Below are 12,422 nucleotides of genomic sequence, written 5' to 3' on the forward strand. Positions count from 1 at the left end.
GTTAGGTCTTTTCATCACCATCACCGTATGGAGGCGACTGCAATCTACGATACTCGGCTTGGGACCTGGGTTATGGTGTCTGATGGAGAAACTCCGACAAGTGCGGTCTTGGATGGGCTCCTGTCACATGCGTCTATGTTGTTTCGAGGGCTGGAGAGCGCTCTCTGCGTTGGAGCAGCCTTCGGTTTGTGCTGGGAAGCTTGGAGGTACTACGAGCGCAACTCGTGCCTGCGCAGCTATGGCCGTGACATGACCGGCAGCATGCAGGCAGCCAACCCGGTGGTCGGCCGCGACAGTGGGATTGACCGCGTCGTCTCCATCCTCTGCCGCAAGACCAAGAACTGCGCCGCGCTGGTCGGTGCTGCAGGAGTCGGCAAGACGGCCATCGCTCAGGGCCTTGCACAGTGCATCGCTGCCGGGAAGGTCCCTGCGGCACTCGCCGGGGCACGCGTCGTGGAGGTTGATCTCGCGGCGATGGTTTCTGGGACTCTATTCCGTGGCATGTTCGAGGAACGCATAAAAAGCATGATAAAGCAGGCAGAGGACTTAGGCGGCAAGATAGTTCTCTTCATCGATGAGATGCACATGCTCCTTGGTGCCGATGATGGGATGGGGGGATGTCAGGATGCTGCCAATATGCTGAAGCTGGCGTTGGCCCATGGTCGTATCCGCTGTGTGGGTGCGATGACTTTTGATGATTACCGTAAGTACATTGAGAAGGATGCCGCACTCGATCGGCGGTTCCAAAAGGTGCACGTTGATGAGCCTAGCACGCAGGCCACCATTGCCATGCTGCGGGCGCTAAAGCAGCAGTATGAACAGCACCACGGCTTAGGAATCCAAGATGCCGCTCTCGTTGCTGTCGTGCAGCTCGCTGGCCGTTACATCACCGGTGAGGAATTAATTTTATTCCTTTTGTTTCCAGAGGTGATTAGTAGATGCATGAACTCATCTAGTTTATTATAGGAAGCGTAATGAAACATGAAGGGAAGAAAGAGGGTTATATATGATCTTTGATTGGTTATGGTCAGATGTCAATTCTTGTTAAGGTCCACTAATTCACATGCTAATTAAACTATCTGCTCAATTGTTCTGCCGTGCAATTGAAGGGTAGAAATATTGCATGAGAGTGATGTGGAGCACCCATGTTGCAACCTGTACATTCTGTTTAGTTTGGCTTAACTAATGTATAAATCATGTACACGGTATTGAACAAATTCATGATAGTGTCAGATGCGAGAGAGAGAGAGAGAGAATGAGTTCAGGTGGGCGATCGCCCCCCGTTGACTGCTCAAGAAAAAAGATAGTGTTAGATGCATCAATTAATGGAGCAGGTGCTTTCTTTTTGCCGAGTTGCTCCCATGATTGGCAAGAATGTATATATGTTGGAGTTAATTGATGTCTACTGTAGGTCGTCCATTTCCTGATAAGGCAATTGACCTGATTGATGAGGCTGGTGCGACGGCAGCCAAAACAATGATGCCAGTTGGTGATCAAGAAGAGAATGTGATCACTCTGCAGAGTAGCTCTAAAAATGCAGTGAAGGAGGCAGTTGTTTGCCCTAATCATGTCGCACAAGTAGGCATTCTCTTCCTAATGACAGTTTTGTAATGTTTTGATCGACAAGATATGCTTGTTATGCAAATTTTAACATTGTTATTTGAAGGTTGTCAGCCAATGGACTGGAATTCCTGTCACTGCGCTTGACCAAGAGGAGAAGGTGTTGGAAATATGCCCTAGAGGCAATAATAAAAGTATTATTATATTTCATTGTTCATGATAATTGTCTTTTATTCATGCTATAACTGTATTATCCGGAAATTGTAATACACGTGTGAATACATAGACCACAATACGTCCCTAGTGAGCCTCTAGTTGACTAGCTCGTTGTGATCAACAGATAGTCATGGTTTCCTGGCTATGGACATTGGATGTCGTTGATAACGGGATCACATCATTAGGAGAATGATGTGATGGACAAGACCCAATCCTAAGCATAGCACAAAGATCGTGTAGTTCGTTTGCTAGAGCTTTGCCAATGTCAAGTATCTCTTCCTTCGACCATGAGATCGTGTAACTCCTGGATACCGTAGGAGTGCTTTGGGTGTATCAAACGTCACAACGTAAATGGGTGACTATAAAGGTGCACTACAGGTATCTCCGAAAGTGTCTATTGGGTTGACACGGATCGAGACTGGGATTTGTCACTCCGTATGACGGAGAGGTATCTCTGGGCCCACTCGGTAATGCATCATCATAATGAGCTCAAGGTGACCAAGGTGTTGGCCACGGGATCATGCATTACGGTATGAGTAAAGTGACTTGCCGGTAACGAGACTGAACAAGGTATTGGGATACCGACGATCGAGTCTCGGGCAAGTAACGTACCGATTGATAAAGGGAATTGTATACAGGGTTTGATCGAATCCTCGACATCGTGGTTCAACCGATGAAATCATCGAGGAGCATGTGGGAGCCAACATGGGTATCCAGACCCCGCTGTTGGTTATTGCCCGAGAGTCGTCTCGGTCATGTCTGCGTGCCTCCCGAACCCGTAGTGTCTACACACTTAAGGTTCGGTGACGCTAGGATTGTATGAATATGAGTATGCGGCATACCAAATGTTGTTCGGAGTCCCGGATGAGATCCCGGACGTCACGAGGAGTTTCGGAATGGTCCGGAGGTAAAGAATAATATATAGGAAGTGGTATTTCGGCCATCGGGAAAGTTTCGGGGTCACCCGGTAATGTACCGGGACCACCGGAAGGGTCCCGGGGGGTCCACCGGGTGGGGCCACCCATCCCGGAGGGTCCCATGGGCTGACGTGGGTGGGGAGCCAGCCCATAGTGGGCTGGTGCGCCCCCCTAGGCCCACCCCCTGCGCCTAGGGTTGAAACCCTAGGGTAGGGGGGCGCACCACATGCCTTGGGGGGCACTCCTCCCCCCTTGGCCGCCGCCCCCTTGGGAGATCCAATCTCCCAGGGCCGGCGCCCCCCCTGGGGTCCTATATAAAGGAGGGCAGGGGGGAGGGCAACCATACACCCATTGCCTTGGCGCCTCCCTCCCCCTGCTACACCTCGTCCTCCTCCCGTAGACGCTTAGCGAAGCCCTGCTGGAGTTCTGCTGCATCCACCACCACGCCGTCGTGCTGCTGGATCATCATCAACCTCTCCTTCCCCCTTGCTGGATCAAGAAGGAGGAGACGTCTCCCGTCCCGTACGTGTGTTGAACGCGGAGGTGCTGTCCGTTCAGCACTTGGACATCGGTGATCTGAATCACGTCGAGTACGACTCCATCATCACCATCCCCTTGAAAGCTTCCGCACGTGATCTACAAGTGGTATGTAGATGCAAACTCACTCCCTTGACTCGTTGCTTAGATGAACTCATAGATGGATCTTGGTGAAACCGTAGGAAAATTTTCATTTTCTGCAACGTTCCCCAACAGTGGTATCAGAGCTAGGTCTATGCGTAGTTCTCTTTGCATGAGTAGAACACAATTTTGTTGTGGGCGTAGATCTTGTCAACTTGCTTGCCGCTACTAGTCTTATCTTGCTTCAGCGGTATTGTGGAATGAAGCGGCCCGGACCAACCTTACACGTACGCTTACGTGAGACCGGTTCCACCGACTAACATGCACTAGTTGCATAAGATGGCTGGCGGGTGTCTGTCTCTCCCACTTTAGTTGGAGCGGATTCGATGAAAAGGGTCCTTATGAAGGGTAAATAGAAGTTGACAAAATCACGTTGTGGTTATTCGTAGGTAAGAAAACGTTCTTGCTAGAACCCAATTGAAGCCACGTAAAAGCTGCAACAACAATTAGAGGACGTCTAACTTGTTTTTGCAGCGATTGATCATGTGATGTGATATGGCCAGAAGTTGTGATGAATGATGAATTGTGATGTATGAGATCATGTTCTTGTAATAGGATTCACGACTTGCATGTCGATGAGTATGATAACCGGCAGGAGCCATAGGAGTTGTCTTTATTTTTTGTATGACCCGCGTGTCATTGAAGAACGCCATGTAACTTACTTACTTTATTGCTAAACGCGTTAGCCATAGAAGTAGAAGTAGTCGTTGGCGTGACAACTTCATGAAGACACGATGATGGAGATCATGATGATGGAGATCATGGTGTCAAGCCGGTGACAAGATGATCATGGAGCCCCGAAGATGGAGATCAATGGAGCTATATGATATTGGCCATATCATGTCACAACTATATAATTGCATGTGATGTTTATTATGTTTATGCATCTTGTTTACTTAGGACGATGGTAGTAAATAAGATGATCCCTTACAAAAATTTCAAGAAGTGTTCTCCCCTAACTGTGCACCGTTGCTACAGTTCGTCGCTTCTAAGCACCACGTGATGATCGGGTGTGATGGATTCTTACGTTCACATACAACGGGTGTAAGACAGTTTTACACAGCGAAAACACTTAGGGTTAACTTGACGAGCCTAGCATGTGCAGACATGGCCTCGGAACACGGAGACCGAAAGGTCGAACACGAGTCGTATGGAAGATACAATCAACATGAAGAGATTCACCGACGATGACTAGTCCGTCTCACGTGATGATCGGACACGGGCTAGTCGACTCGGATTGTGTAACACTTAGATGACTAGAGGGATGTCTAATCTGAGTGGGAGTTCATAATTTGATTAGAACTTAATTATCATGAACTTAGTCTAAAACCTTTGCAAATATGTCTTGTAGATCAAATGGCCAACGCTCATGTCAACATGAACTTCAACGCGTTCCTAGAGAAAACCAAGCTGAAAGATGATGGCGGCAACTATACGGACTGGGTCCGGAACCTGAGGATCATCCTCATAGCTGCCAGGAAACAATATGTCCTAGAAAGACCGCTAGGTGACGCTCCCGTCCCAGAGAACCAAGACATTATGAATGCTTGGCAAACTCGTGCTGATGATCACTCCCTCGTTCAGTGCGGCATGCTTTACAGTTTAGAACCGGGGCTCCAAAAGCGTTTTGAGCAACACGGAGCATATGAGATGTTCGAAGAGCTGAAACTAGTTTTCCAAGCTCATGCCCGGGTCGAGAGATATGATGTCTCTGACAAGTTCTACAGTTGTAAGATGGAGGAAAACAGTTCTGTCAGTGAGCACATCCTGAAGATGTCTGGGTTGCACAACCGTATGACCCAGCTGAACATTAACCTCCCAGATGAGGCGGTCATTGACAGAATCCTCCAGTCGCTCCCACCTAGCTACAAGAGCTTTGTGATGAACTACAACATGCAGGGGATGGTGAAGACCATTCCTGAAGTGTTCTCAATGCTGAAGTCAGCAGAGGCTGAAATCAAGAAAGAACATCAAGTGTTGATGGTCAATAAGACCACTAAGTTCAAGAAGGGCAAGGGCAAGAAGAACTTCAAGAAGGACGGCAAGGAAGTTGTCGCGCCCGGTAAGTCAGTTGCCGGGAAGAAGTCAAAGAATGGACCCAAGCCTGAGACTGAGTGCTTTTATTGCAAGGGGAAGGGTCACTGGAAGCGGAACTGCGCCAAATACTTAGCGGATAAGAAGGCCGGCAACACCAAAGGTATATTTGATATACATGTAATTTGATGTGTACCTTACCAGTACTCGTAGTAACTCCTGGGTATTTGATACCGGTGCCGTTGCTCATATTTGTAACTCACAGCAGGAGCTGCGGAATAAACGGAGACTGGCGAAGGACGAGGTGACGATGCGCGTCGGGAATGGTTCCAGAGTCGATGTGATCGTCGTCGGCACGCTGCCTCTACATTTACCTACGGGATTAGTTTTGAACCTTAATAATTGTTATTTAGTGCCAAGTTTGAGCATGAACATTTTATCTGGATCTCGTTTAATACGAGATGGCTACTCATTTAAGTCTGAGAATAATGGTTGTTCGATTTATATGAGAGATATGTTTTATGGTCATGCTCCGATGGTCATTGGTTTATTCTTAATGAATCTCGAGCGTAATATTACACATGTTCATAGTGTGGATGCCAAAAGATGTAAAGTTGATAACGATAGTCCCACATACTTGTGGCACTGCCGCCTTGGTCACATTGGTGTCAAGCGCATGAAGAAGCTCCATGCTGATGGACTTTTAGAGTCTCTTGATTATGAATCGTTTGACACATGCGAACCATGCCTCATGGGCAAAATGACCAAGACTCCGTTCTCCGGAACAATGGAGCGAGCAACCAACTTGTTAGAAATCATACATACCGATGTGTGCGGTCCAATGAGCGTTGAGGCTCGCGGAGGATATCGTTATGTTCTCACTCTCACTGATGACTTAAGTAGATATGGGTATGTCTACTTAATGAAACACAAGTCTGAGACCTTTGAAAAGTTCAAGGAATTTCAGAATGAGGTGGAGAATCAACATGACCGAAAGATAAAGTTCCTACGATCAGATCGTGGAGGAGAATATTTAAGTCACAAATTTGGCACACACTTAAGGAAATGTGGAATCGTTTCACAACTCACGCCGCCTGGAACACCTCAATGAAACGGTGTGTTCGAACGTCGTAATCGCACTCTATTGGATATGGTGCGGTCTATGATGTCTCTTACCAATTTACCGCTATCATTTTAGGGATACGCTCTAGAGACAGCTACATTCACTTTAAATAGGGCACCGTCTAAATCCGTTGAGACGACACCGTATGAATTATGGTTTGGGAAGAAACCTAAGCTGTCGTTTCTAAAAGTTTGGGGATGCGATGCTTATGTCAAGAAACTTCAACCTGAAAAGCTCGAACCCAAGTCGGAAAAATGCGTCTTCATAGGATACCCTAAGGAAACTGTCGGGTATACCTTCTACTTAAGATCCGAGGGCAAGATCTTTGTTGCCAAGAACGGATGCTTTCTGGAAAAAGAGTTTCTCTCGAAAGAAGTAAGTGGGAGGAAAGTAGAACTCGATGAAGTACTACCTCTCGAACGGGAAAGTGGTGCAGCTCAGGAAAATGTTCCTGTGATGCCCACACCAACTGAAGAGGAAACCAATGATGATGATCAAGGTACTTCGGATCAAGTTGCTACTGAACTTCGTAGGTCCACAAGGACACGTTCCGCACCGGAGTGGTACGGCAACCCTGTCCTAGATATCATGTTGTTAGACAACGGTGAACCTTCGAACTATGAAGAAGCGATGGCGGGCCCAGATTCCAACAAATGGCTTGAAGCCATGAAATCCGAGATAGAATCCATGTATGAAAACAAAGTATGGACTTTGACAGACTTGCCCGATGATCGGCGAGCGATAGAAAACAAATGGATTTTTAAGAAGAAGACGGACGCGGATGGTAATGTTACCATCTACAAAGCTCGACTTGTCGCTAAGGGTTATCGACAAGTTCAAGGGATTGACTACGACGAGACATTCTCTCCCGTAACGAAGCTAAAGTCCGTCCGAATCATGTTAGCAATTGCCGCATACTATGATTATGAGATATGGCAGATGGACGTCAAAACGGCATTCCTTAACGGACATCTTAAGGAAGAGCTGTATATGATGCAGCCGGAAGGTTTTGTCGATCCTAAGAACGCTAACAAAGTATGCAAGCTCCAGCGATCCATTTATGGACTGGTGCAAGCATCTCGGAGTTGGAACATTCACTTTGATGAGATGATCAAAGCGTTTGGGTTTATGCAGACTTATGGAGAAGCCTGCGTTTACAAGAAAGTGAGTGGGAGCTCTTTAGCATTTCTCATATTATATGTAGATGACATACTCTTGGTGGAAATAATATAGAATTTCTGGACAGCATTAAGGCCTACTTGAACAAATGTTTTTCAATGAAGGACCTTGGAGAAGCTGCTTATATATTAGGCATCAAGATCTATAGAGATAGATCGAGACGCCTCATAGGTCTTTCACAAAGCACATACCTTGATAAGATTTTGAAAAGGTTCAAAATGGATCAGTCCAAGAAAGGGTTCTTGCCTATGTTACAAGGTGTGAGATTGAGCTCGGCTCAGTCACCGACCACGGCAAAAGATAAAGAAGAGATGAGTGTCATCCCCTATGCTTCAGCCATAGGATCTATTATGTATGCCATGCTGTGTACCAGACCTGATGTAAACCTTGCCGTGAGTTTGGTAGCAAGATACCAAAGTAATCCCGGCAAGGAACACCGGACAGCGGTCAAGAATATCCTGAAGTACCTGAAAAGGACAAAGGACATGTTTCTCATTTATGGAGGAGACGAAGAGCTCGTCGTAAAGGGTTACGTCGACGCTAGCTTCGACTCAGATCCGGATGACTCTAAGTCACAAACCGGATACGTGTATATGTTGAATGGTGGAGCAGTAAGCTGGTGCAGCTGCAAGCAGAGCGTCGTGGCGGGATCTACGTGTGAAGCGGAGTACATGGCAGCCTCGGAGGCAGCGCATGAAGCGATTTGGGTGAAGGAGTTCATCACCGACCTAGGAGTCATACCCAATGTGTCGGGGCCAATCAAACTCTTCTGTGACAACACTGGAGCTATTGCCCTTGCCAAGGAGCACAGGTTTCACAAGAAGACCAGGCACATCAAGCGTCGTTTGAACTCCATCCGTGAAAATGTTCAAGATGGAGACATAGAAATTTGCAAAGTACATACGGATCTGAATGTCGCAGGTCCGTTGACTAAACCTCTCTCGCGAGCAAAACATGATCAACACCAGAACTCTATGGGTGTTCGATTCATCACAATGTAACTAGATTGGTGACTCTAGTGCAAGTGGGAGACTGTTGGAAATATGCCCTAGAGGCAATAATAAAAGTATTATTATATTTCATTGTTCATGATAATTGTCTTTTATTCATGCTATAACTGTATTATCTGGAAATCGTAATACACGTGTGAATACATAGACCACAATACGTCCCTAGTGAGCCTCTAGTTGACTAGCTCGTTGTGATCAACTGATAGTCATGGTTTCCTGGCTATGGACATTGGATGTCGTTGATAACGGGATCACATCATTAGGAGAATGATGTGATGGACAAGACCCAATCCTAAGCATAGCACAAAGATCGTGTAGTTCGTTTGCTAGAGCTTTGCCAATGTCAAGTATCTCTTCCTTCGACCATGAGATCGTGTAACTCCTGGATACCGTAGGAGTGCTTTGGGTGTATCAAACGTCACAACGTAACTGGGTGACTATAAAGGTGCACTACAGGTATCTCCGAAAGTGTCTATTGGGTTGACACGGATCGAGACTGGGATTTGTCACTCCGTATGACGGAGAGGTATCTCTGGGCCCACTCGGTAATGCATCATCATAATGAGCTCAAGGTGACCAAGGTGTTGGCCACGGGATCATGCATTACGGTACGAGTAAAGTGACTTGCTGGTAACAAGACTGAACAAGGTATTGGGATACCGACGATCGAGTCTCAGGCAAGTAACGTACCGATTGACAAAGGGAATTGTATACAGGGTTTGATCGAATCCTCGACATCGTGGTTCAACCGATGAAATCATCGAGGAGCATGTGGGAGCCAACATGGGTATCCAGACCCCGCTGTTGGTTATTGCCCGAGAGTCGTCTCGGTCATGTCTGCGTGTCTCCCGAACCCGTAGGGTCTACACACTTAAGGTTCGGTGACGCTAGGGTTGTATGAATATGAGTATGCGGCATACCGAATGTTGTTCGGAGTCCCGGATGAGATCCCGGACGTCACGAGGAGTTTCGGAATGGTCCGGAGGTAAAGAATAATATATAGGAAGTGGTATTTCGGCCATCGGGAAAGTTTCGGGGTCACCCGGTAATGTACCGGGACCACCGGAAGGGTCCCGGGGGGTCCACCGGGTGGGGCCACCCATCTCGGAGGGTCCCATGGGCTGACGTGGGTGGGGAGCCAGCCCATAGTGGGCTGGTGTGCCCCCCTAGGCCCACCCCCTGTGCCTAGGGTTGAAACCCTAGGGTAGGGGGGGGGCGCACCACATGCCTTGGGGGGCACTCCTCCCCCCTTGGCCGCCGCCCCCTTGGGAGATCCAATCTCCCAGGGCCGGCGCCCCCCCTGGGGTCCTATATAAAGGAGGGCAGGGGGGAGGGCAGCCATACACCCATTGCCTTGGCGCCTCCCTCCCCCTGCTACACCTCGTCCTCCTCCCGTAGACGCTTAGCGAAGCCCTGCTGGAGTTCTGCTGCATCCACCACCACGCCGTCGTGCTGCTGGATCATCATCAACCTCTCCTTCCCCCTTGCTGGATCAAGAAGGAGGAGACATCTCCCGTCCCGTACGTGTGTTGAACGCGGAGGTGCTGTCCGTTCAGCACTTGGACATCGGTGATCTGAATCACGTCGAGTACGACTCCATCATCACCATCCCCTTGAAAGCTTCCGCACGTGATCTACAAGTGGTATGTAGATGCAAACTCACTCCCTTGACTCGTTGCTTAGATGAACTCATAGATGGATCTTGGTGAAACCGTAGGAAAATTTTAATTTTCTGCAACGTTCCCCAACAGAAGGACAGACTAATCCACCTAGCGAGCAGACTGCGGGAGCGAGTTGTTGGCCAGGATGAAGCTGTAAATCTGGTTGCACAAGCAGTGTTACGTTCCAGAGCCGGCTTTGATCAGCCTGGCCAACCCATAGGACCTTTTCTCTTCTTAGGCTCGACTGGTGTTGGAAAGACAGAGCTTGCAAAATCTCTCGCTGTACAGCTATTTGACAGCGAGAAGATGTTAGTTCGCTTTGACATGTCTGAATATGTTGACAGGGGATCCGTGCTGCGTCTCATTGGAGCACCTCCAAGGTTTAATTTGTTTATCTTTTTGAACATGCATTAGTTTCTCATATCATACTTTAATTTTGCTGATCGTAATTGCTTTATTTATTCCTTCTTAAAGCTATGAAGGCCATGCAGACGGTGGACAATTGACGGAGAAAATCAGGAGACGTCCATACAGTGTTATCCTTTTTGATGAGGTGGAGAAGGCAGATCCATCGGTCTTGAACCTCTTTATTCAACTTCTGGATGATGGTGTGTTGACGGATGGGAAAGGCCGGACAGTAGATTTCAAGAACACCATCATCATTATGACCTCAAATCTAGGAGCGGAGCACGTAACAGCAGGAATGGCTGGAAAAATCACAATGGAAGCTGCACGGGACCTTGTGATGGATCAGGTTTGTGTATACAGGTGACTGTTGTTGTGAAGTCTCCAGTAGATGCATGCTGAATATCATGTATTTTGTTCTTGCAGGTTCAGAAACACTTCAAACCCGAGTTTCGCAACAGAATGAGTGAGATTGTGATATTTGAGCCGTTGTCGCACAACAATCTTAAGGAGATTGTGAAAATCCAGATGAAGAGCATTGTCGCCAGCGTAGCTAGCAAGGGCATCTCTCTATCTGCGAGCGATGCCGCTCTGGACGTGGTTTTGTCGGAATCTTACAACACAGTAAGCACAACTTCCTTTCAAACCTGAGGCAATATTAGGCTCATGTTTAAGGTAACGATGTTTATATTTTGGTAACCATCCATGCTTAATTTATCCCACAGATATATGGCGCAAGGCCTGTAAAGAGGTGGTTGCTGAAGAATGTGATGACTGATCTCTCCGAGATGCTGGTCAGCGGACGAATCTGTGAAGGCTCCTCGGTCTCCATTGACGCTGCCAATGACAAGGGTCTCAAGTTTGAAGTGATGTAGGTGTCAGATCCGCGACGCAAGAGTCCAACTCCCCGTTGACTGCGAGACTATGTAGCTTTTTTGGCATGATAATTAGGGATTTCTGATCCGCGACACAAGAGTCCAATTTATTTGTGTATTGGCGGATGAGTTTCTCGTTCATCAGTGGCGTGTATATATACTACGTACGTGATGATTCAACCGGTGGCCCTCGTAGTTTATAGCAGTAACTACTTTTAAATGATATTGCTAAAGAATAAATCAGGCCGTACTACAGTACAACTTCTATTGTAGACATGCAAATGGAGATAATAACTACCTCCTATTCTAGACACATTGTCACTATACACCAAATCCAAGTATAGATCATTGAATCTCGTGTCTTGTCTTAGATTACAGATACATCCGTGTTTAGATAAATCGAAGGCAAGTAATTTGGAGGAGGTTGTATCATCTAACCCGAGTATATTTGGGGTCAAAGCTAAGAAAAAAGGAAATTAGGACTAGCCAAAGTAGGTAGCACACTTGGGCAATGATAGAGCACCATGAGAACGTCCAGAAGCGAGATCTCCATTTCACCAGTGCTTATATAAGAAGGTTCGCACAAGATGTCTTCAAGATGGTCCTTCTACCTTCCCTTAATTTACTCTATCTGGTGCTACTTCGACCCACATATATACATATACATATTTGTAACTTATATATATGCCACGTGATATGCTTGCTAACGTTAAGGCCTCTTCTCCTCCTTATCATCAGTAGCAAAAAGAAATCCATGAACCCGA

General features: G+C 47.1%; 1 protein-coding gene across 1 annotated transcript; it reads left to right on the forward strand.

The window, feature by feature from the left end:
• LOC123162287 (chaperone protein ClpB1-like) lies at nucleotides 1-11,658 on the forward strand. Its single transcript, XM_044580084.1, has 7 exons — nucleotides 1-892; nucleotides 1,412-1,578; nucleotides 1,667-1,720; nucleotides 10,472-10,758; nucleotides 10,853-11,132; nucleotides 11,210-11,407; nucleotides 11,509-11,658. Exons 1-7 carry the CDS (start codon nucleotides 28-30, stop codon nucleotides 11,656-11,658), a joined length of 2,001 nt encoding a protein of 666 aa, XP_044436019.1. The 5' UTR covers nucleotides 1-27.
• Nucleotides 11,659-12,422: the final 764 nt, after the last annotated feature.

Source organism: Triticum aestivum, chromosome 7B, assembly GCF_018294505.1.
Source record: "Triticum aestivum cultivar Chinese Spring chromosome 7B, IWGSC CS RefSeq v2.1, whole genome shotgun sequence".
NCBI lineage: Eukaryota > Viridiplantae > Streptophyta > Magnoliopsida > Poales > Poaceae > Triticum > Triticum aestivum.